This window comes from Balaenoptera musculus, chromosome 14 (assembly GCF_009873245.2).
Source record: "Balaenoptera musculus isolate JJ_BM4_2016_0621 chromosome 14, mBalMus1.pri.v3, whole genome shotgun sequence".
In the NCBI taxonomy this organism is placed as follows: Eukaryota; Metazoa; Chordata; class Mammalia; order Artiodactyla; family Balaenopteridae; genus Balaenoptera; species Balaenoptera musculus.
The window spans coordinates 69,019,346-69,044,953 of NC_045798.1; the positions used below are offsets into that span (position 1 = coordinate 69,019,346).

Sequence of the window (25,608 nt, forward strand, 5' to 3'; positions counted from 1 at the left end):
GTAAATAAATACTTGATCAAAATCTGTGATAAAATTGACAACAGAATCCAAAAGAAACAATAAATGTATCTGCTCGGAGGCACTCAAGAAATATTTCTGATGTTGGTTCATTCTCAGTGAATTTGGTGAAAGAATAAATAAAGTCTAATATTATTATAAATTATAAATAATTAATCTTAGCCCTATATACAGTGGTGACACATTCTCTGTAGGAAAGCTCTCAGACACGTTTTTTCCATATCTTTAGTCTGCGAATATTAATGCATCCCAGCCAAGTCATCTAAACCAAGTTGCCCCTGTGAAAGATTCAAGAATTAATAGTTGTTTGGTACTAGAGGCCCAAATATTTAGTTAAAAACAGGAAGATAAGACAGGGAAGGGGGGAGAGGGAGGGACAGAGAGAGAGAGAGAGAAAGAAAGAGGAGAGGAGAGGGGAGGGGAGGGGAGAGGAGAGATCTGACTTCCAAGATCATTCAGTAGAAGAACTAGGACTTGAATCCTGGGTGCCTTCCACTGGCTCTTCGATTTTTCTAGAAGGCAATGACCATCAAAGATTGCAAATTCACTTTGACTTCAAGGGAAAGTTTTGCTGATGGTGGTTGGAAAGAGCAAAGTATGGTGGTTACTCAAAGAAGCAAAAATTAGCACACTTTACTCACTGAGCATAACAACAGCAAAGACAAAAATTATAATCTCTCTTTAAAAATGTCTACGAAAAATACATGTTTATTTCCAATGTGAAAAGGGGATCAAGGCTGCTACTTCCCTGTGAATTTAACCTGGATTTCAGACAATATAAATATTCAAGTTTGACATCATTTTAAGGTTCCCAGTGGAAGAAAATGACAATCACTTTAAAAAAATTTTTTCTTTATTGGAGTATAGTTGATTTACAATGTTGTGTTAGTTTCTACTGTACAGCAAAGTGAGTCAGTTTTACATACACATATATCCACTCTTTTTTAGATTCCCATATAGGTCATTACAGAGTATTGAATAGAGTTCCCTGTGCTATACCGTAGGTTCTTATTAGTTATCTATTTTATATATAGTAGTGTGTGTACGTCAATCCCAGTCTCCCAATTTATCCCTTCCAACATCACTTTTTAAAATGTTCCTTTCCTACACAGTGTTTTGAGGCACCAAGTCTGAGAGATTCACTAGCGAAGGTGTGTTATATTTGTAATTTCCTTTCAACTGCAAATTTCCATCATAGAGTAACGAGTATTATGGTAATTAAGACATTAAATTAAATTAGTGTATCATGTACCCTGCTGAGAAAATAGTAATATAGTATAGCAATGCACTAGAGTAGATAATTGCTAGGAAAATAGGCATGTGTCCACAGTAAAGATGATGGTCATTTTTAGTGCCCTATCACCACAGCCAGTTTCAATGGGAACGAGTCCGTCACATTAACTAAATCCTAATGAAACTCTAGAATTACAGAGACACTAAGCATTCATGTCTTATACACTGGGTTGTGTCAGTCATATCAGCTCCCCTTTATTTGCTTTATCAGCATAGTTTCTATAGCTTTATGGACTTCCCAGTGTCCTTTATGTAGGTCAATTGGATACAAATACTTAGTTATTCAGAATGTTTATTATATGCAATTATTTTTATTTATTTTTTAAATTTATTTTTATTTATTTTTGTTTATTATATACAAAGGTTGTTTTGTTGTTTGTTTTTTTTTACATTCTTTGTGGCAAGACACCATTAACACAACAACACACTGTTTAACTGCATTTGGCAGGGGGCAGGGGTGGGGGGGTGGAGGGAGTTTATCATGTCCTACAGTAGTTCCTATAAAGTAAACTAAGGGCTTAAGGGAATTATTTGAATTACAAACATTTTCAATATTTGTTTCTAAGTCAGAGAAGATGTTAGCATGCAAGTTCACATCCCCACCCACTCACTTTTTATTTTTCTGTCTTTACAGTTCCACCATGGTTTTTAAATCACCCTTCCAACCTCTATGCCTATGAAAGCATGGATATTGAGTTTGAATGTGCAGTCTCTGGGAAGCCTGTGCCCACTGTGAATTGGATGAAGAATGGAGATGTGGTCATTCCTAGTGATTATTTTCAGATAGTGGTAACTATCTTTTTTCATATTCACTTTACAATCCCATTCATTGTCTACTCTGTTTTCAGTTGCTTTTCTTTCTTGGGAACAACATTCCCATTGGGAATGTTTATGATGTATGAAGAAAATTGTTCCAATAAAGCAAATCATTTTTTAGACTTGGAATTTTTGAGCTAAAAAAGTCATCAAACAGTCCAGCCCCCTTGTTTTACAGACACAGTTTTAAACAAACAAAGAAAAAATGGGGGGCCTAAGACCAGTGCTTTCTAAATATTCTCATTGGTGGTTCTTGGAAAAACAGAGTTTAGAATCTAGTTCTAGACTGTATGAATCCAAGAATCTCTTACTTCTTTAAATTTTGCCCATTATAATAAAGTTTCAAGTAAGATGCGCTACTTATGTATATGGTAGTCTTACTTCGATTATTAAGATGGTCACTCTTTGCTCCTTTGCTGCTCTTCCAGATAGGACCAGCTGATCCTACATGAGCAGTAGAAAAGGGCAGTGATGATGGTGTTAGTGACAATGGTGGTGGCAGTGGTGGAGAGGATTTGAAGACCCAGAGTTCACATCCTTTGCAATTCTGAACTTTGGAAAGAATTGAAGCCAAGAACAATGGTTCTTATAGTTCATATAAGGTTTAGTGTACCTCTCTGTCCCTGCCCTGGAGAGAGATAATAGGGATAATGGTGGTATATTCACTGAGTTGTTGTCCTGGTACACAGTGAGTGATCCATACCTATCATTATTATTATTGTTTTTGCTGCTACCAGCAGAATGCTTTGCTCATTTAAAAATACTCTGTGAAAACTCTCCTTTTGGTGTAGGTCAGCATCAGAGGTTCTGAATTCAAATGAATATCTGAGAAATATGAAAAGCACTTTTTAAATATCAAAGAACTTTGCAGCTAAAGAAGGAGGCTTTCAATCCATTTCTCTTATGTTTGAGATGCAGACATGACCCTGTCAAAGAAAAGTGGTCCTCCAAGCCAGGTCTCCCAGGAGACGGCAATTATAGTGTAAGTGCCCTATAGAATTCAGGCACAAGCTCTCTCCTTGGCTTTACAGTGCCTCTTGCTGGTGGTCCCTCTTGCATGATCAGTCGTCTTTCAGAAACTTTCATCATCTCTTGATTCATGCATTTTGTCACATTATAAGGGCTCTTAGGGAATACATCCGTAAAGAATATCTTTATTATGTTTATCACCACTTACCATTTTTCATTTTTAGTTGCATTTAATTGGTTGGGAATAGAGTAAGAAAGGAAAAAAATTTAACTTTTGAATGCCACATCAATCCATTAGTTCCTTTACATGCAATGCTCTTTCCCCTATCACTGAATTAAAAATGATCTGCCATGGGGCAACTTGAAATGTGTTGTATATGCCTAAAATATATGCTACTTGCATATAGAGGAAATTGTTGAGTGCCCTTAAGGACACAGGATAAAATGAAACATTTCATTTTTTTCTACAGTTTGAATAATCTTTCCCCCAGCATGAATTATTATAGCCAACCTATTTAAAATGTTCCTTTTCTTAAGGTAAAAAAAAAAAAATGTATGGTATGAGCCCTTTTCGCATTAAATTGTGCTTAAAAATATTTCCCCAATAGCTCCAGATCTGTCACACATGTAACATTTAGCACAAATAGTAACTTATGTGAGAATTGTTAATTGGAAGTTAGTCAACTTTATCTTAAGAATTTTACATCAGCTGAGAATTGACTACAAGACACTAAAAACAATTAAGAATTCCCCATGAGGTAATATTTATCTCTTAATGACTTCAGGGGAAGTGATTTAACTCGTCTCACTTACTGAACTAATCCTTACACTATCTAAGATAAACTGTTAGTGTAATTAAATGCTATTTCAGATCATTGTATCATCCATCCTTGAAAACTATGGTGGCCCAATTTACATAAAACAGGAGTTAACATTGCTGTGTTTAATTTATGGATTACTGAAGGTGAAACATTTCGACCATATAACAAGAATGACATGGGTATAAAAGATCTACCATACCCTCCTCCAAATCCCTGAAAGAGCACGCAATTTTAAAAGGATTTTCAGACTTTTTTTTCTCGGCAAATGTCCAGAAAATATCCAACCTAGATTTCTTGTCCTTTAGAAGCTGCAAAGATAAGTAATTTTTGTTTCCTTTTGCTTTTTTTTTTTTTTCCCCTCCAGCAGCCACTGAAACTATTTCCTTCAGTACAAGGAAAAGAATGAGATTTCTTCTGATACTAACCTCTCTTTCGTCCATACCTAATAAAAGAGTTTTCTGTTTACTGCTCATTTATTGGAGGCTGATGTGCATTCTTGGGAGTATACTTTTCATGGCAGAACTAGGTTAAATTGCCGCACGTGGATTCAGCAGAGTCTTAGGAATCTGTGACATTTCCCAGGTGATATAGGACATATCTGTAAGGCTGAGGACCCTCTTGGCCTCCCTTCTGGTTTCTTTTGGGAAGTTTGATTAAAATTTGTTTTGTGATCGTTTTGTCACTTGGAGTGTTTTGCTTTTTCAAATGCTTTACCTGCTTTCTCTTCTCCCTAGGGAGGAAGCAACCTACGAATCCTTGGGGTGGTGAAGTCGGATGAAGGCTTTTATCAGTGTGTGGGTGAAAATGAGGCTGGAAACGCCCAGACCAGTGCACAGCTCATTGTCCCTAAGCCTGGTAAGATGAAGTGAACTTTGCTCTCGTTCCTGTAGTTGCAGTTCTGCGTGGTTCATCTGTGAAATCTGTACTGTTTTCCCTATTCTCAAAGTCAATTTGAAATTACTGAGTTAGTTAATCAGGTATACATGTGTGTTTTGATGGTATATTTGTGCTAGCAAATTATATCTATGACTATCGATATATATCTCCATCCAGTGAGTTACAGTCAAGATGACAACCACTAAATTACTGCTGTCTCCCCTCTGTTGTGGCCTACCTTTCTTCTTGGTGTTTCATATAAATATAAACTCTATATATGGAACATATATATATAAAATAGATAAGCATATACATGTATACGTACATGCTTATTTATAGTCTTAAATCAATGGAAGTTGGTAGAAAAATAGCAGAAGTAATCACTTGAAAGTAAAAATATTCTTCTCTTTTTTTAAAACAGATTTTGATAAGTTGTTCTTTTTTCTATAATTCATTAAGTTTTTATTTTATTTTGTTCTGTAATCTTTTAGAGGTTTAATATGATGGTGTATTCAGAACTAGCATAAATCTATAATAGATATGTCATGTAATATCCCCATAACAATATGATTTCCAGAAAGCAAGCAAACAGACAAAAACAAACACACAAAAAAACCAACTGGTCAGCTACTCTGAAATATGGTTACACCAAAGAAGGTCAAAAACATCCCTTCTCTCTCTTTTTTTTTTTTAAATTTTATTTATTTATTTATTTATTTATGGCTGTGTTGGGTCTTCGTTTCTGTGCGAGGGCTTTCTCTAGTTGTGGCAAGTGGGGGCCACTCTTCATCGCGGTGCGCTGGCCTCTCACTATCGTGGCCTCTCTTGTTGCGGAGCACAGGTTCCAGACGCGCAGGCTCAGTAGTTGTGGCTCACGGGCCTAGTTGCTCTGCGGCATGTGGGATCTTCCCAGACCAGGGCTCGAACCTGTGTCCCCTGCATTAGCAGGCAGATTCTCAACCACTGTGCCACCAGGGAAGCCCCCCTTCTCTCTTTTTATTCTTTTTTTTTTTTTTAAAGCAGAGACTGAACAATTGTTTATATAGATCAAAATACTTTAAAATATTAATACCTCCTCATGAAAAGTTTTCATACCACCTATTGATTATGTTAATTTCAACTTTTTTAGGCCAGTTTCCTTCCTCTTGACTCAACCTTGTCTTAATCTTTCCCTGCAATAATTTTAATAGAAAACAGAAATTTCTATATAGCTATAGAAATATATGAGACATAGTATTTCTTTGGCTTCTATCATTTACAGTGTGCCTGTTGAGGCCTTATATTCTGTGCATCTCTAACCAATTATCCGAAGATGCTCAGACTCTCATAATAATGCTCACAATGATGACTTTCTCTGTTTTTCTTGATTGAAACAAAAAAGCAACCATAGAACTGCAGTCCCAGATGAGTAAAGGAATGAAAGGAACTATTTAGGAATTTAAAGGTACAGTTAACTCTTGTTCAAGATCACCAGTTTCTCTGATGGACTGTTTACTTTCCCTCCTTTTAATGTGCCTTACATGTGTGTGTAACTTCATTTGTGTGACTAAATACATTCTCTTCGGCTGAAACAGTAATGAATAAGGAGGAGAAAAGGAACCTCTAAAACCAAGGTCTCTAATGTGAGCCATGGTTTAAAAACTCTGTGCTATCTCATTAGCAATGACAATATGGCAACATTTACACTAATACTGGCTGCTACACAAGTCACAAAATAAGAGAATTCTGGTTAACGTTGATTTTCATGTAAGTCCATAAAGCTGAGGAAAATGCAAGATAAGTAGTCCCATATTTCTAAAGAGAAGTACGAGGTGCATTCTCCTCGGACTTGTTGGCAGTGACCAAACAGGCCCAGCGATCATCCCCTTTAACTGCCATTAGGGATGGAGGATTCTTTGAAGTGTTGAAATTCATAGGATTAGACAGACATCGTCATGGTGTTTTCTTTCCCCCACAAGTCAAGTTGTGGAGATATCAAGAAAACCCCTTGAACAGAGCGTGTTTGTGGGGGGTGTGTGTGTGTGTGTGTGTGTGTGTGTGTGTGTGTGTTTTACTGGGAGTTTCTTGCAAAAATGGAAAATGGGCAACTTATCCTGACTAAAAGCTGTCTGGAGCTGCCCACAACTGCAGGAGGAGAAAGGGGAAGGCAACTGTGGGGAGAAGCTCTATTTCCACCTTTGGGAAGAATGAGGGTGTGAGCTGCGCTTGAAGAAAGCAGGGCAGAAGACATCTTGAAAGACCTTGCCCACGAGGTCCTGGCTGCTAAGGCTACAGCAACCAAAAGACACTAGAGGGACACTGGCTGGGACGGAGCTGAGCTGGGAGCTGGTGCAGAAGACTAGCCAGATCCTGCCGTGCCTGCTGCAGGAAGGGGTCCAGGGTGGGGCTTCCGAGGTTGGAGGGGCCTCTGAATAGCACAGAGCTGCTCCCCAAAAAGAGGCAAATGGATGCCTTCCATGACTGTGGACTCTTAAGAACACAGGTTAAGAAAAACAGCCTTTGTCTCTTTACTCCAAATCCATCCTCTCTTTCTACCCTGGAGAAACCCTAAGCAGAGGCGGAAAACAACAGACCCAAGAGAATAAAAAAAACAGGTGACAGACAGTCCCATTGCCTCTTCCCCATTTTTGGTCTCAGGCCTACTCTGGGAGGAGGGGAGAAACTTTAAATTGAACATTAAGTTAATGTCTTGATTCAGATCTCACTGGTTTGTGTGTGTGTGTGTGTGTGTTGCTCTTGTTGTTGTCATTATTGTTTTTAATATCTGAAAATAAGGCTTTTAACATATTAAGGTGCCCTTAGGACCTGAGGATTGACCCAAGTTGTTATCTGGGGTAGGAAATAAATCCGATAGAGTGTGTTTGAAAGTGGATGACAGGAGAAAATAAAACTGTTTCCTCTTGATATTCCAATAGTTCAGCTCGTTCAATAAACCAATTATAGGCATTCAACTTCACTTACACCAGGCAGCTCTGAATTCAACAGGTAGCTCTTTATTAACAGTGTCTTGCCTTCCACTCAGGCCCTGATTCATTTGGGTCTCTGTGACCACAAAAGAGCAAGGCGCCCCTCGGCATAAATGTCATTTACCTCCTGGCTAGGGCAAACCTTGGAGAATCTTGATAATTCATTCTTCTCCCATCTAGATGGTAAAATGTTGTCAGTGGATTCTACATTCTTGGTCAGTGTTTATTGTATCTGGCATTGGATTAGAATGAAGACCAAAATCTGAAGGCGTGACAGAACACCATTGTGACTGTCTTACGTCCCCTCCTTGTAAATGATGGATTGCTTTTTCCCGGCTATTTAATCAGGTCTTCAAATAATGCCTCTCCAACTCCACAGAGGTGCAGTGTAGGCCGTGTGCACAGATGGTGGAGAGGCCAGCTATAAATATAAACTCAGCAATGAGGCTGACCTTGGCGGGAAGAACAAAGCCCTCTCTGTTTAGGTCCCAACAATAAACGGTCACCATATATTTTGAGGCACATCGTGAGTCTGCACTGACCAGCTGTTCAGCTTTGGTCTGTCCACATGCTTGCGGCTAAGAGTTTCTCTTGACAACCATAACAATCTGCTTCTAACTGAAGTGCACACAATGGCCTGTTAGAGCCAGTGCCCATTGTTGGTGGATATTTACATAAGCCTAATGAAGTTTCAACCTAGTCTTTTCTATATAGTTAGTTATTCCCTCTTTAGCAATTAGTGACTTAGGAAAGAAACATCATCTACGAAATTAAATTGAGTTAATGACTTGTTTTTCTTTCCAGAAAATAAATTTTGGGAAAATACTGAAATGTGTGCACTGTAACATGTGAAATATATACATGATTTCCTCTAGATAAAGATCAAGAAGATCAATGGCACTTAAAAAAATCATTATACTAGAGGAAGTGCTATCAGTAATGGTTTCTATCTGATACTCCAACACCACACACACAGTTCCAGACTGCCAACCATCTCTCTGTATACCTAACGCAAACATGAATGTACACCCACACTCGTGCACCCACAGACAATGGTCTGCACACTTAAGAAGACTTTGCATATGCATCAAAAATACTTAGCCATATTATGTAAGTGGTGGTGAATGCGAGTTAAGATATTTTATCTGATATATATCACTTGTACTGCCTATTCATCTCTTCTAAGAGCTAAGGAAATGTTTTCTTGTTGTTATTTGTTTTAGTTTTATTTATTATTTGGCGAGGGACATTGGTTAAGAAGTCCTCTTTCCAAAAGAAGATTGACTGTAGCCCTCCAACTCTACTATTCAGTGAACAGCCCAGCCAAAATGTGCCAAGAATCAATGTGTTAGGCATCATAAGAATAAGATGTTTCAGTGGACAGATTTGCAAACAGGTAACCAGTACCTTAGGATCTGGTTGACATAGCAGATGCTGATGAGTTAGTTATCCTTGAGTCTCCAGTGAACTGGAGTGTGGGTAAGTAGTAATTAAATTAAGACTATCGGGTAGCTAGAAGGAAAAGTGAGCATATTTTCCAGTGCTGGTGGGGCAGCGTGGGAGCATAGAGAGCAAGGCAGGAACAAAGATAAGATAGATATAAGATATCAGTTATCTCTGAGTTAGTGATTCTGGTTCTAGTTGCTAGGTAGCATTATGTTTCCAGGCCATGGTCTTCAGTGAAGGTAATTGGAAATACCTAACTGCTGGGCAGAGAAGAAGAGGGCCAGGGAACTGGGAATGCGACTGTAATCAGGGCATATGTAGTCTTGAATATTTTAAATTTAATGGCAGAAATGGGTGAAGATAGAATAAAGTTGCCATGGGAAGAAATAATGTATTCTTCATATTCTACTATGCACAAAATTGTTATGTGTTCACAAGTGAATAAATGCTATTCTAAATATTTCCTAAATGTAGATCTGCTTGGGCAAGGTACCAAATCATGCCTTCTATTGAAGAAATATGTATGAGATATGTGTCTCATGTTAACAGTGAATATTTTTTTAATGCTGCTTTTGTGTTTTTCCTCCAATATTGATAGCAAAATAGAGTTTCCCACTGTAGGAGGGGAATATATTGGTTAAGCATTTAGCAAAATAGTGAGCTACTATCAATTCCTTGTTCTCCCCTGGGAAAGGTTACTGATTACAAATGCTGTAGAATTTTAAACATTGTATTAAGGTGGTAGAGCATATATTAGCAGAAGTATTAGGTCCGATCATAAACATCGAGGCATAAAATCAAAAGTTCTTTTGATGCCAAAAACTTGGCCTCTGTGTACCAGTGCTGAATCAAATCTCAGAGACAGAGTTTTGGGTGAAGTAGGAAAGAATAGCTTTATTGTTTTGCCAGGCAAAGGGGGACACAGCAGGCTCCTGCCCTCAAAAACTATGTGTCCCCACCCGGGAGGATTTGGTGAGTTGCTGATAAGATTAGGGTGTGTGCAGGGCCTGCCCTCCTTTAATCTGGTGTCAGGTAATCTTTAGATGAGCTTCTCTGGTTCCTTTAATCTGGCCTCCTCGGGTGGTCTTCTCTCATATGAAGAATGCTGACATCTTCCATTTGCTGGGTTTTAGTTCTATAAAGGGCTTAAAGACATTGTTATGTGTATCCCTTGAGGCAGCACCAGGACCCTGCCCCAAGGCTGCACTATTGTCTCTTGACTGTTCCTCCCTTGTCTCTGCATCCCCTCCCTTCCCTGATTAGCAACTGTTCGAATCTGCCCTTTGGATCTCAGGGAAGGTCATGCAGGCTGGAGTCTGTTCCCTACAAACAAGAAACGGGGGACATGGAAAGGCTTCCGTGCCCAGGAACCCCACAGGGTCCTGCTCGGTTTCACTTTGGATATGTTTTTGTGACTTGTTCCCTATCAATACGAGAAGAATACCTTGAAATCCAAATGGGCAAGAGGAATATGTGGGTGCATACTCATACAGTTGTATATTAACTGCAACTAGTTAAAGTGTTTCTTACTAAGTGTGGACTCTTATATAGTAACTTCAGTGAGATTGTGTGAAACAATGAAAACTTGTACAATTAGTTGTAACACTTCAAGATCTGTTAGAATTTAATTTTTCAGTGTAATAGCACATAAGCAACTGTGTAAGAGAGATTGTTACTAACTCTCAAGTGATGTACTTTTTAATCTGATATTAGTCATTTGTGGTCAATTAAGTTGAATTTTGGTCTCTTATTATGAGAAGAGTTACTATGATTTAAATGCTCAGTATTATTTTGTGTGGGATCAAATTATTTCTGGAGTTCTGTAAATAATTTAGAAGAGCCAATTCCATGTATTGGACTAATATATTGGTGGACCCAAACTAGAAAATGAGTCATTAGACAGTTTCCCTCACACAAACTGAGATGCTCATTAAAACTACAAACATTCTCTTTAGAGTTCCATCGAGTCTACATGAATGAAAGTGCAACTTAATATTTTTGAAACTTATTTCCAGTGATGATTATAGTGATTATAGCTCATAAGCTTTCCACAAACATTTTCCCTTATAAGCCTTAGTAATTAACTGTAGCTATTAAGATACAGAACTGATTTTTTTCAAGGAGGTTATTAACGTCCGTATATGTATGTGGCTGTGAATTTGTTCAGTGTACTGAAAAATTATTTCGCTAGCTAAGGTAAAGATTAAAATAAGAGGAAGGTAATGTCTGCTCTTTCATTTTCTACCTCAAAGTCTCCTTCCCCTTAGAGAAATGTTGACGCTCAAACTAGCACTTTCCCTGAGGGGTTCAACGATAGCCGAAGTTTCGCATTTGATCTTTTACCATGTGATATTCACCTAGTCTATGAGATGTGGACACATTTCATCTCCACGTCCTTCTCTAGTTTATCTATAGAGATTTAAACTATATTGGAATATAGAATATAATGAACAGAATCTTAGACAATATTGCCTAACCTTTCCAGGTCTCCATTTCCTCAGCTTTAAAATACAATAGATAATTGTCTCAAAGATTTAGTGCAATAAATGTATGTCAGAGAGATTTGTAGGCTGTAAATTGCTACACAAATGTTAGCTATTATAAAGTCTTCCCACAAATGTTAGCTATTATAAAGTCTTCCATTGGTTTATTTAGTCTCAAGAAAAACAGTAGGCATTTCTTGGGATGGATACAATGATAGCTATCTTCTAGCATATTTTTCCATCCTCCAAGAAAAGAATTAATAAACAAATATTTCAGGGACAGTGGCAATTTGAAATTTAGGTTTTAGCCCAGTAGACAAGGTGGAGGGAAAAGGTTTATTTCAGAATGCCTGCAGTGGAGAGGTTTGTAGTAGGGTTTATAGTATCCCTTTAATGACTTGCTCATTCCAGTTTTATGTTGGCAGAGGTTTCTCAGCAAATAAAGACTTGTCACTCACCTTGTCCTTCATTCAGCATGTGCTTCAAGTAGGAAGCTAGCTCAGTGCTAATCAAGAGAATATGGCTGTATGGCAGACTTTGAAATTGGAAATGAATTCTACAGTAATATGAAGTATCCTGAGACCAGTGATAACTATAAATCCAAACACTATGAAAGACTTGATAGATTCATAAATATTGATCACATCAGACTTTGGTGGTAAACACACCAAAGATTGTTATTCCATAGCTTTTTAAAAACCCCATTGTGAGGAAGTAGAAAAGAAGAATCCTGATTTTTACACTGAACCCAAAGGATCTTGTTCTTGTATTTCTGCCTTTTATTTATAAATTATCGTTTGATAATAGATGTGCCTGGACACACACACTACACACACATACAGATATTCCTTCTGATATATTAGTATAAGAGAATTTTAAAATATCAATGTACTCATTAGTAGGAGGTATATATAATTTAATAGCTAAAATTATATAGATGTAATTTTTAACTGATTATCAAAGTGATAATAATCAACATTGATAGGACCACAATGAAATAGTGCTCATATACACAGTTTGAAGGAATGAATTACAATGTAGTCAACAACATAGGCCTCAGATGATTCCACAGGAAGCTTTGAAGCTGGGTTAGCTACTCAGGGTACTCTACCCCCAGAGATGGGTATGACCTTGAGTGAGGTGGTTCTCTTTAGCTGAAGGCAGTTATTGGAGATGGATTCTGTAGGGAGCCATCAGCCACCATCACTTTCTCCAACTGGAGAAATAAGTGCCACAGTCCATGAAAGGGAGATCCAGCCGATACACCACCCTGTTCACTACAGTCTCCCCCTGTGCCACTCAAACCTATTTGCTCCATGTAACACATTCTAGAAATAACTATTCCAGGATACAGGTTGGTCTTATTCCCTGGGGGAAAAGGAAGGTTAATGGGATGAACTACAACCCTCACCAGTACAACTACAGCTGGTCTCAGGGCTGCAATTCGTGCTCATCACTTTCTTCCTCTCACCCTCAGCCAACATCTCTGCTCATCTATATGGCTTAGCAGATGGAATGACTCAAACTCCTATTCCTTCGCAAGTCAGAGAACTTGTAGTAGTCTATTTACCATAAAAATTGGGGAAGAGAGTACCAAGAGACACTCCAGTAGATCACCTGGGTGCTAACCACTGTCATCCCTGTTTCCTGCTTCCCCCTGATGATCTGGATAATTATTCTCTCCTTGCCTGCTGGTATTTTGGCACAAGAAGCCTGAAATGACCAGGAAGCAGTGATAGCTCAAAGTTTAATGATAAAAGTATTCCTCCTCTGGGAACTAGGACTTCTAAGTCCTAGAGTTTCAGGGATGAGAAACACAGATTCCCAAATGGGTCACTGGGAGAGATGGTAAGCAGGATCACACCTACTTCGAACTCATTTATCCATTTACTCTACCTTTGGGGACATGGCACCATATACTGATCATTCATTTTGAGTATGTACCTTACTCTAGAGGAAGGCTCTTCATTTTTCTAGGATATCGTCTTCAGTCTTAACCCATTGCTCCTCCAAAAGACTGTACTTAGGCTGTATCAAGTTAGCAGCTTCTCAGAGGTTGGTATGTGATAGGATGAGGGAATCCCATGGTTGTGTATTCATGTCCATACCCCTTTTGCTGTTAAGTGTGTTATTTGATCTTCTGTAATATTATGCATGATCCCATGTCTGTGGCTCAGAAACTTTGGGAGCTCTCAGTACTGCAGGCTGAAGCCTTGAGAATAAGAAAGGTGGAATATGTGTATAGTCCAATCAAGATGAATTTCTGCCCTTTCCAGAGTAGAAGGAGTTCAGTATAAACAACTTGCTACCAAAAAGTTAGTCGGTCTCCTCAAGGAACATTGTTTTATTGGGTGCTCTGCATCTGTCTCTTTACTAGTAGATTGGATGTATGGCAGCTCCAGTAGCTGCTGGTGAGGAGCAGCAGCTTTGTTGGGTTTGAGCCCATGTTGTTGGGCAGTGCACAGGTCCAATCCCTGCCACAATAGCCTCTTCATTTATGCACCTTTTATGTCACCACTGGAGCCTGGCTGATATCAGCTGGCCAGATTGTTCCATCTAATTGATTCTGTCTCTTTCATGGAGGATACAATCTGGTGTTTAGATGTTTTCAATTAGCAGTAATCATGCCTGGGATAAACTCCATTGACTACAATACTTCATTGACTACATTGCACAAAGCTTGGGGTTTAGATGTGATTCAAATATCTTTATAATACTTGATATTCACTCCCAGAGGCCCGTCCAAATCTTTTCCAAATCTCCATGTCCCTGATCTTTCAATCACTATCCCTCCAGACCCCTGGTCAATCAGCCAAGCCATTTGACTTTGCTCATAATCTATATATATATTCTTACTCTGGGCCATTTCTCTCTTCATATAAGGTAGATGACCTGGTATACCAAACATTCTGCCTATTGAGAAAAGCTCTCGGACTGCTCTCTTTCAGGACTCTCCCTAAGAGGGACAGCCATCTATTCTGAGTGCAACCACATACCCACATACCAAGCTGACAAAGCTTGGTCTTTTTCCTCCTCAGTCACTTGGTCATAAGTGTGAGTCAAGGGGGAAGTTCCTTGGACGGCAGTGATTGAAAATATGGTGGTCAGGGACACCTGCCATTATGCCCTGTGGTCGTGCTTGTGCCTGATACCAAATATAACACTTTCATCTGATGATGGTGCTGCTTGAACTTTTGACTCAGTGCATCTCAGGGAACCCAGCTCAAGATGAACAATTCTTGCCAGTTGATTATCCAATAGTTGGGCATTCTTACTCCAATAGGGCCCAATATTTTGTCAGAACCTATTTTATAAATGGTGTGTAATTCTCTACTGCAGATGGCCTGATTTTACAACAGAACCCTAAGGGTTTATGTTGTGATTCCTCTATCAGGGTCTGCTGTCATCTCTCCATAGAACTATTTTTCTACCACCAATGCCTCTAATACTACGGAGTCTACTAGGTTGTATAGCCTAAGTGGCAGAGCCACTTGCATCATGGCCTGGACCTGCTATAATGTCGGTTTTTACTCTGGAAACCCTACTCAAAGACAACACCCTTTCACATTACTGAGTAAATAGGTCAGAACAGAATGTGCTGCCTGCACAACCCAAATGCCTAAGAGGCATTGTGATTCTTTCTTAGTGTTTGGAGGTATCAGATATAATAATGTGTCCTTACCTATAAGACATATCTTGCCATGCTGCAAATCACAGTGCCTCTAAAATCTTTACTGACGTTATAGGCCACTTTGTCTCCATAGGGTTTGTCTCTCACCACTGGAATGTATGTTTTTTACCAAACCCTTCCGTATATTTGCCATTTCTTGCCCAACTTGTCCAGTGAACATGCTGTCATTAAGATAATGGACAAGTGGATTATGCTGCAAAATATCTGAATGGTCCAGGTCCCTTTGCACTATATTAAGACAGACATGGGAGAGTTAGCATAGCTCTGGGACTGAAATGAATGATGATTTTTCATTCCTAGTGAATGAGAAAATGTTTTGGTTTTCCTTTCTTATAGGGATAGAGAAGAACACATCACTATGGCTAAATGTGACTGGCGGTCATTTGCATTTCATGCAAAGATATAGCATCTGGTATAGCAGATGCAATGGGAACCACCACTTAGTTAAGTTTGTGGTTGTCCCCTGTCATCTTCTAGGTTTGATCTGATTTTTGTAAGGGACCAGATAGGGGAATTAACTTAGAATGTGATAGGAATTACCATTCTTTAGAACTTTAAGAGTGCAGTCACCTCCGCCCTTCCCCCAAGATGTGATATGATGCAGTGATAAATGGGATATAAAATATAAATAGTGAAATATAAGTATATAGTGGAATAAATATATATAGTATGTATATAAATAGTGGAAACAGATATAAGAAGTAGAATATAATTTTTGCACGCAATATGGGTCCCAACTTTTAAAACAAACAAATCTAAATCTATTTCTATATTTGTAACAAAACTATTATTTTTATTTTAGAAATCAAAATACATGGATGCAAACAGTATCAAACAACAAGCAATATACACTAAAGCATTGCAAGCGTTTTAGAAATGTGAGTGTGATTTTGCCTTTAACTTCAGGCCCCAAAGAAGCTACTGGGAGTATTCTCTGGCCCTTGGGACATTTAGGAGGCCTTAGGAGATAAGACTTTTGTATTTTAGTATTTTCAATCTCGTGAGAAACTTAGAAACATAAGAAAATAAACACTATTTTAACTTACGGAAAATAACATGCCAACAGAGCTATCATCAGTCCTATTTAGAGTAAGATTTATATAAATACAGACCCAAAGGAAAACACAGAGAGAATAACATATTCTAGAAACTTCTTGTGTTGGGTACTGTGTGCTAAACATTTTATCTGCATCATTCCTTTCACTTCTACAGTAATCCAGTCTAGAATATATTGCTATTCTCATTTCGAATGTTAGAAGGTTGTGCCCCAAAGAGGACCATGCAATATAAAATAGCTACAAAGTGGTAGAGCTGGATTTGAAAACACTGTTGAATCTTTGTTAGTGGGTAGCATGCTGAGTTTGGGCTTTACAATCACATATTAATTGATTCCTCTCAAGAGTCCTATGGAGGAGATAGAATTGTTTTCCCCTTACTTTGTGGGTGAGGAAACTGTGGCTCAGGGAAGGTAATTAACTTCTCAAGTCCACACAGCCAGTCAGCCCTCTGACTTTTGCACTTAACTTTCTCATCCACTCTGCCATGATGTGACTGTCCACCCATATTCTGTCCACCACATGGATCTTGGTCAGGTGAATGGGTGATATTTCAGATTTATTTGAATCTAGTCAGACTGGTTTGGGAATTATTGATAGAGGAGAAAAGCTTGGAATTAATTAAAATTTCTAACATTCTGCCACCCAAATGATTTCTGTCCAGATTCCCACTGTACTAGAGGTCATTACTAAGTATGGGTCAGTTATAATATTGTCTTAAGGGTCTTAAAGGTAAACATCACATAATCACTGCTATTCAGGAATCCATACTTTAACCAAAAATACACTTGATGCAACTAATCTTACTTATCAAATACAGTTAAGACAGAGTGACTTGTTGGGGTGGGGGAACAATGCATGGAGAAAGAATCCATAAGGATCAACAATCCCATTAAATGTAAATAGTCTAAACACTCTAGTTAAAAGATAGAGATTGTCTGGTTGGATAGAAAGACCCAACTATATGCTGCCTACAAGAAGTCCATTTCACATATGAAAACACAAATATGTTAGAAATAAAAAGATGAAACAAGATGCATCATGGTAACACTACAAATAAATAGATAAGAAAGAAATTTAACCTGGAGTTTCTATACTAATGTCAGGCAAAATAGATTTCATGGCAAGGAATATTACCAGAGATAAAAAGTTTATTTCATAATGATAAAGGTTAATTAATCAAGAGAATATAATCCTCAATGTGAATGCAACTAATAATAGATCTTCAAAATACATGGAACAAAACTGACAGAACTGCAAGAAGAAATAATCTACAATTATAATTGGAGAGTTCAACACTCCTTTGTCAATAACTAATCAAACAAGTTGACATAAAATCAGTAAGGATATAGAAAATTTAAACAACTCCATCAACCAGATTGACCTAATTGACATTTCTAGAACACTCCACTGAACAAGAGCAGAATGAATACTCATCCTTCTCAAGTGCACACAACACTTACCCAGTTAGACCATATCCTGGATGTACAAAAGAAGTCTCAAATGGACCTGGAGGGTATTATCCTTAGTGAAATAAATCAGACAGAGGAAGACAAAAAAAAAAAAAAAAAATGACAGAGTGACTTGTCATGGTGTTTTAATTGTTCAACATTTATTAAGCACCCCGAAAATGTATGAAGACTCACATAACAAATACAAATTAGAGATAGTCGATGCCATTCAAAGAAAGTTCAATTATTTATATTTATACTCCTTAAATTCTAATACAGCTAGTGCTTGGTGTATTTTTGTTTGTTGTTGCTCTAATGCTATTTTTAGTACCACTTGTCACACAAAATGACAAGGCTTCTATTGTTTTGAAAAGTTCTTACACTTATTGTTTTATTTTGTTCTCAGCTTTAAGTAAGAAGCTCCAGGTTAAAAAATAGGTTTAAAACATTTTTTTTTTTCAGATAGTCTACTCATGGGTCTTTAACCAATAGTGTCGTTCCATTAAAAAAACAATAGTTAGTTAATAAGCCTAAATGACTAGTGCATGCTGTGCATAGCTGTCTTTGTTATTTTGTGTTGACAAATATCCACCAAGGATCTATAGATGACCTTAACTTTCCCTGACAATATTGACAAAATATATATACCTATTTAGTTGATATCTGAGTTTGATATATTGTGGAACATAAGAAAATTCAGTTGAAATGAAAAATAACCCGTCCTCAAAATAAAACATGCATCATTATAAAGCAAGAAAAATCAAATAGAGAAGTGAGTTTTCCATATTTTCTGTTATTTTTCAGTGCCAGTTCTCATTTAAATAAAGATCTACCTGATAACCAGACAAAATATTCTTTAGTTCTGAAAGATGTGGACTGAGTGTATGTACATAAAAATGTACAAAAGCAGAATAGACTATCTTGAATAGAGAAGAATGATTCTTTCTCTAAATGATTTTCTTCTAATAATATGGCACTTATTTGGGAGAAGAAAGAAATAAAAATACTATGTAGCATATTTTATATCCTTCTCTTGCCTTGTCTTCTTGATCTCATAAATAGAAAGAGACATGAGATAACAAAATTGGTGGCCCAGACATAAGTCTTTGGATCTCATGAATTTCATATCCAATTTCTGGCATACAGACTACCTGCTTTCTTTTCGTATGTGAGCCTTTCTTCTCATTATTTAATATGAGCCTTTGAGCCCAATTCTGATCAGATATTTTAGGTCTTTAACACGCTTGCCTAGAAAGGATATTGTGACCCTTGGGGAAATTCAACTGAATGAAGTGATAAATACCTTTTGTTTTTTATATCAGGAACAATAACAACAACGATAAAACCTCATACCAAGTAGTTTCTTGCATATAAAACGTTATCCTAGAATAAGTTATTCCTATTTTCTGAATGCAGATGCTAAGTGGTTGCTCAAGCTTCTAGTCTAATAGGGAACTTTGAAGTAGAACAAATCATTACCATGAGTTCCAGGAGTATATTCATACAAGAGGCAGGGCTAGCACAATGAAGAGCTTAAGCAACTCTTCTATGGAACAGAGGAACTCATCTCTGAGGATGTGACATCTAAGCTAAGATGGACATTGAAGAAGGAATATGATTTTTGCCAACCTGTCCAGAAGGGCAGAGAAATGGCTGGTAGAAGACATGTTACACCCAAAGCCTAGAGAAATAACACAGAAGCAGAAGTATATATTCAGAGAAGTATGTGTGGTTCAGTAAGATGGGAGAGATATGCAGGGGCTGAATCACAGTCTATCTTTCAGAATAGGGCAAAGAAAATTGGACATTTTGTCTAGGCTATGTGTGGGATGTGGGGGGCTAGGATGTAAAAGATAGGCATGCTCCTACTGATGTTTTTAAAAGATAACTCTGGAAGCAGTGTGGATGATAGCTGGGTTAACAGTGGCAGGAGGCAACACTAGAAATAGAAAAAGTAATCGGGAAGGTATATCGTCCATTGGTTAGGCAAGAGAGAATAAGGTCATCTAAAACAACAGTACAAAAAGCATGAGTAGATATATTAGAAGGTCTTCAAAATGTGGAGATTACTATGAGTATGTATGAATGCATTAGGGATCTGGGATGATTCCTAGATTCTTGATTTAACTGTATAGATGGTAAAACCATTACTTACGAAGGGCAGAAGACTAAGAAGAGTGATTTAGTGCATTTAGACAGAAAGAACCTGGCTAGTGAGTTCCTTGAGGGAGCCTGTCTTTGCATTTCAAGCACCTGGTAAAAGGCCTAACAAGGGCAGGCTCTCAATTACTCACTAGAAGGCCTGAAAGCAAGTTCTCTGTTTTACTGCTTAAGTGACAATACCAGTGATTTAGTAAAAGATGAAGCAAAGGATGTAAATGTTTAAAAAGGTCTCAAAGCATATAATTGAAAAATTTATAATCAAAATAGGCAAAATTAATAGTCTGACTGGAAAGGAATGTTCTGCTGTGTGTATTTGAGAGATTGGAGCAGGAGGAAAGATGAATGCAAAATGTTTTGTAGTATCCCCAGAGGGAAAATAATTATGGTCTGAACTGAGTGGCAACTCAGCTCATGGAGAGAAAGATAAATCCAAAGAATACTATGGAAGAGGAAATGCTTAGCAGTTTGCATTTGAACTGAAAAAGAGATTTTAATGCTGACTGGGAATCCTGTAAGTTATTGGCATTGCTGCTGGTCATGAAAAGCTTAAGGGAGAGTATGACGGAGGCGTATTATGCACCCTAAGTTCCTTGATAGGCTATAAGTGAGTCATTCTCCTACTGATGAGAGGATTCCTCCTTGCTGGACCTTTTTTTTTTACCCAGCTCTGAGGAAGGGACTCATTGTACTGCCATCTTGGAAGGAATTAAAGGGCTATGCATTAACATAAGATAACCATTGAGAACATACTGTCACCGCCAGGACCAGAATATATTGATTTGATTATCCCTTAACTATCAGAAGGATATAAATGATCACTTCTTTTTTTCTTCTCTCTCCTCTTTGTCTCTCCTTTCTGTGGCAGACACAGATTAGAACTGAGAAATAGATTAGAAGTGGAAGGACTAACTTTGGTTCTTCGCCACCTGAAAATATTCCATGTAATTTACCCCGACTATCCTTGTTAGAGTGTTAAATATCGACTAAAGAGTTTAATATGGATTTATGTAATGAGTTCACAAATTGATTTTGCAGAGTATGCTTGCTTTAGGAAATAAGCATCTACTCACGTGGCTTGGATGCCATACCTATATGTTTTGAAATGATGAATGGATTTTTTTTTTAAATGATAAGGATTCTAATCTATGATCATTTTATCATCCCAATATTTAAAAAGCTCAGAGTCCAAAACAAAACAGAACAATGATTTAGAAGCTGCAGCTATCTCCTAGGGGAAGCAGTCTCTATAGGGTAGTAGTGCTAATATCTCTGAGTAACCGTATTAAACAAAAAAGACTTACACCCTATGTCTGCGAAACCTCCACTTTCTCTTTTCCCTGTGCAAGAAAGTCATATGTACCTTATTTAAACATTAATTATTTAGCCTGAATTGACTGCAGCTCATTTGTAAAATAAAATTCCTTGCAAGTTTGAAGATGAATCCAAGAGAGGTGCCTCTCTTTTGCGGGTCCCCTCCTTCCCTATCTCGAGTGGCCAAATTTGATGTAATTGTAATTGGTGATGGGGTGGTGATGACAGTGTCAGCCAATCATTCTAGGCATGGCTGCTAAGATTTGTAATTATAATGTCCTTTATTCCCATTTAAATTCAGCAGTATCTTCACATTACTATTCTTTCTCTTGAAACATGGAAATTTGGATATGGAGGTTGGGGATGGTTAAGAGAAAGGGTTTTGCCTTCTTGAAATCTATACTTTTTCACAGTCTATCCCATTTCTCTAAGGCATCATAGACAGGGGAGGCCAGCTATCAAGAATGGTAATTTGCAATCTAAGAGTGCTTAATCTAAAATCTGTCCTTGTCGAAGGAGAGCATGTTGGTCCCCATGCAGCAGTAATGGGAATTTTATTTCAGCATAAGCTTCAATGGGGGCTTTCAAATTGTATTCTTTAAACTACCCTGTCCTTATCAGTTTATGCAATGTACAAGTCTTGTGGGCCTTCAACATCGTTCTACTTTTAAAATAGAAATCACTAAATGTAAACTCTGAAAATGTAAACTAACCTCATATACTGATTACAGACATAATCGTTGTATAGTTATGATGGGATCTAGCTTTATTAGTAATCATTTCTCCTGGTGATTAAAATTTAACTCTCCAAAGAGACCTTTTTCCCAAACAGACTTGTCTCTCTTTCACTGTAACCATGTTATATTCTAAAATTACTTCCCTTAATTTTCACTTTCATATACAATAGAGCTTTGCTTACCATGGCTATTAAAAAAAAATCATAGTTGAGGAATATATTATTTTAGAATAAAAACTGGATCAAGTAGACAAGAATTAAAGTACATGCGTAAGATCTTTATAACTATTTTTGTTCACTAACAAATCACTAAGCATCATGCTAAATAAAGGCAGTATCAAAGACATAGTAATAATGGATATTTTGTTTTAACTCTATTTATAAGCCCTGTTTGCTGGAAACCTTTAAAAATGTCTTACCCTCATAGATTCCAGGTGACGTGTATAAAATATTTTGCTTCAGAAAACATATATCCTAACTTTATTTTCCCTTGTTTTCTGGTCTGGGACTAAGTTAACTACCAATATCTGACTTCCGTGTACTGCCTCACTGAATCTCTATTCTGTTATCCCAAGTTTATCCTATTTACATCTGCTCTAGTGGATCCCTAAATTCTACACCTCACTGAGTTCTGCATCCACCTACCCCTGTAACACTGGTCCAGTTTTTTCCTTCATAACAGATTCTACTAGGGACCAAGTCTAAGATATTTTTTCACCTTTACTTTTTCTTCCAATAACCTTCCCAAGGCATCATTGATTAAAAAAAAAAATCAAACAGCTATCATCATCTCCTCCTCCTCCTCATCACAACATTCATTTTTCTCTGCTGTGTTTTAACACAATATTTTGTCCTCAAACCTCAGTTCCTTTATGTTTTCCAGTTATCTCAAATGAGAGTGACAATTCAAGTGCTAGAGATGGCAAATTGATGACTGTGGATGAGGTATATATGTAAAATTCTATATATTATTACTTCAAGAAATGTCAGATATCCAAATTGACTTGGAAAAGACTTGATTTCTAATATGTGAAACTCTTGATGCCTGAAGAGTGGCACAGTTATGGTTTGGATGCTTGGTGACGTGAAGGCAAACTGACAGTGTTAAAAGTTTGCACTGTGTGTTGGGTCAGTTTCTCCTAAAGCATATAATGCTGTCAAGAATTCTAGGACCTAAGGACTTTTTTTTTTTTTTGAATTTTATTTAATTTATTTTTTTATACAGCAGGTTCTTATTAGTTATCCATTTTATACATATTAGTGTATATATGTCAATCCCAAGTGACCTAAGGAATTTTTAAGACCACTTTTTGTTGACTATTTCTTAGATTCATCCAAGGAACACTTTGCATTTTGAAAATATGACCAACTAAAATGTCATATCCATAACTAGCAAGATTCCTTACCCAGTTTTTAGAATGACTATTTTTTACCTTTTTGCTATTCAAAATAAATTTCAAGACATAAAGGTACCAGGAGTTTTTGATAATATGCTGCTATTTAGAGAGAATCTGTGGAAATTTTTGTTCACATATGCATAGATACATGGTCAAAATTTTGGAATAGTCTTGTCAACAATCAAATTCCCCTACCATGTTTCCAGATATTGGAGTCTTTGGGGAGAAAATGAATGGCTATAGTGATGGCAGCAGAAATTGTTGTTTACAGTGTTTTTCAATGGCTGAGGCATCTGAATATCAGAGTGAACATGGATGTGATGGATTTTTACTGCATCACTTCATTCACGCTGGAACATTTCTCTAGGTTGCCTTCCCTGCATGGTTCTACGTTAGCGTGGGCCAAAAGAGAAATTTTATATGAGATTTGGCAAATAGATATAAAAGAGGAGCGAGGAGCCATACTTCTTTGTGTTTTGAGGTTGTTGCAGGCACAAGGTACTGCTCATCTGCTGACACACCTGTTGGCACAAGGTAGCATCCTGGCCAGCAGCAACTCTAGGTCCTGCCATATCTTCTGCTTCAGCTTCTCCACCTCCTGAGCTAGGTGTGTGTTTAGGTCTGTGCTGGAGATGGTGAGAGACTGACATGGAGTCCAGTCTGTCCTCATGGGTTCCATCTAAGCTTTGTAGATTTCATCTTGTCCTTGCTTTCTCCAGTCCACAGCCATCTTCCCCTCCCAACTTGCTGCCTGATGACTTCAGTCTCAATGACCAGATTCAGAAACAACAGCCTTACAAACACTATATAACCAGCCCTGACAACTGTGTAATATTAAATCCTGTAATAAATTCTGCTCCCTGCACAAACCCCCACCCTGACTCTCATGCTCTGATCAAACCCTGATTGATACAATGGAGAAATGGCGGCAATAACAAAAGTGGCCAAGAATTTGGGGAAATGGGTGAAGGATTACTGAAGAGAGAGACCCTTAAATGATTTGGCCAGTTTCTAAGACATACTATGTCGATATTTACTTTATTTTTTAAATTAAAAACTCTTAAAATTCTCCTCATCTACTTAAGTTATAAGCTCTAAAATGTGAGTCTGAATATACAAGGGTCCCAGAAGGAAATGTGAAGCATACTTAATTCAAGGAAGGCTTAATAAAGAAACTGTTAACAAAGGTGTTGGCATAAGGTACAAGAAAATACAAAAGATAGCACAGTACTGAGAGGCTATTAACAGTGGAGCTGTCTTCGTCCCTTGGCTCAAAGGGGGAACTTGGTAACGCAGTTACTAGAATTGGAAGAACAGAGGGCCTTACAAAGAGTGATACTTTGAAAAAAGTTGTAACTTGCATTGGAGGGGAACAGCTGGCTTAAGACAAATCTGCACGGAGACAGGTAGGAATAAAAACCTCAGATTCACACTCATTCCTCATTCAGATTCTTGTCAGTGCTCAACAGTGGGTATACTCAAAAAAAGCCAAAGGTCAGACAGAGACAGACAAATATCATATGATATCACTCATATGTGGAATCTAATTTTTGAAAAATGATATAAATGAACTTACTTACAAAACAGAAACAGACTAACAGATTTCGAAAACAAACTTATGGTTATCAAAGGGGAAACATGGTGGGGAAGGATAAATCAGGAGCTTGGGATTAACATACACACACTACTGTATATAAAATAGATAACCAACAAGGACCTACTGTACAGCATAGGGAACTCTACTCAATATTCTGTAATAACCTATATGGGAAAAGTATCTGAAAAAGAATGGATATATGTATAACTGAATCACTTTGCTGTACACCTGAAATTAAGACAACATTGTAAATCAACTATACTCTGATAAGATAAGATAAAACAAAAAACCCCAAACAAGACAAAATGCCAAAGGTCAAGGAAGCCTTCTGATATACCAGAGACGTTTGAGAGGTCAGCCACTCAGAGATGGGATGGAGAGTGTACAGAGTGCTTCTCTGTGAAAACAAAACACATCCAGCACAGGATCTTGACCAATTGTTCACAAGTTTGTTCTTTTTATTCAAGAAGATTTGAGAAAGGAAGAGTGGGCAAGAAGTCACAGATGAGGACTTCCCTG

The 25,608-nt window shown here is 37.6% G+C and overlaps 1 protein-coding gene across 1 annotated transcript in view; it reads left to right on the top strand.

The window, feature by feature from the left end:
* The window catches only part of DCC (DCC netrin 1 receptor), a 1,185,086-nt gene that overhangs the window by 688,734 nt on the left and 470,744 nt on the right, over nucleotides 1-25,608 (top strand). Inside the window, 2 exon segments of the mRNA XM_036823865.1 lie at nucleotides 1,946-2,100; nucleotides 4,652-4,772. Coding sequence (XP_036679760.1) covers nucleotides 1,946-2,100; nucleotides 4,652-4,772 — 276 coding nt within the window.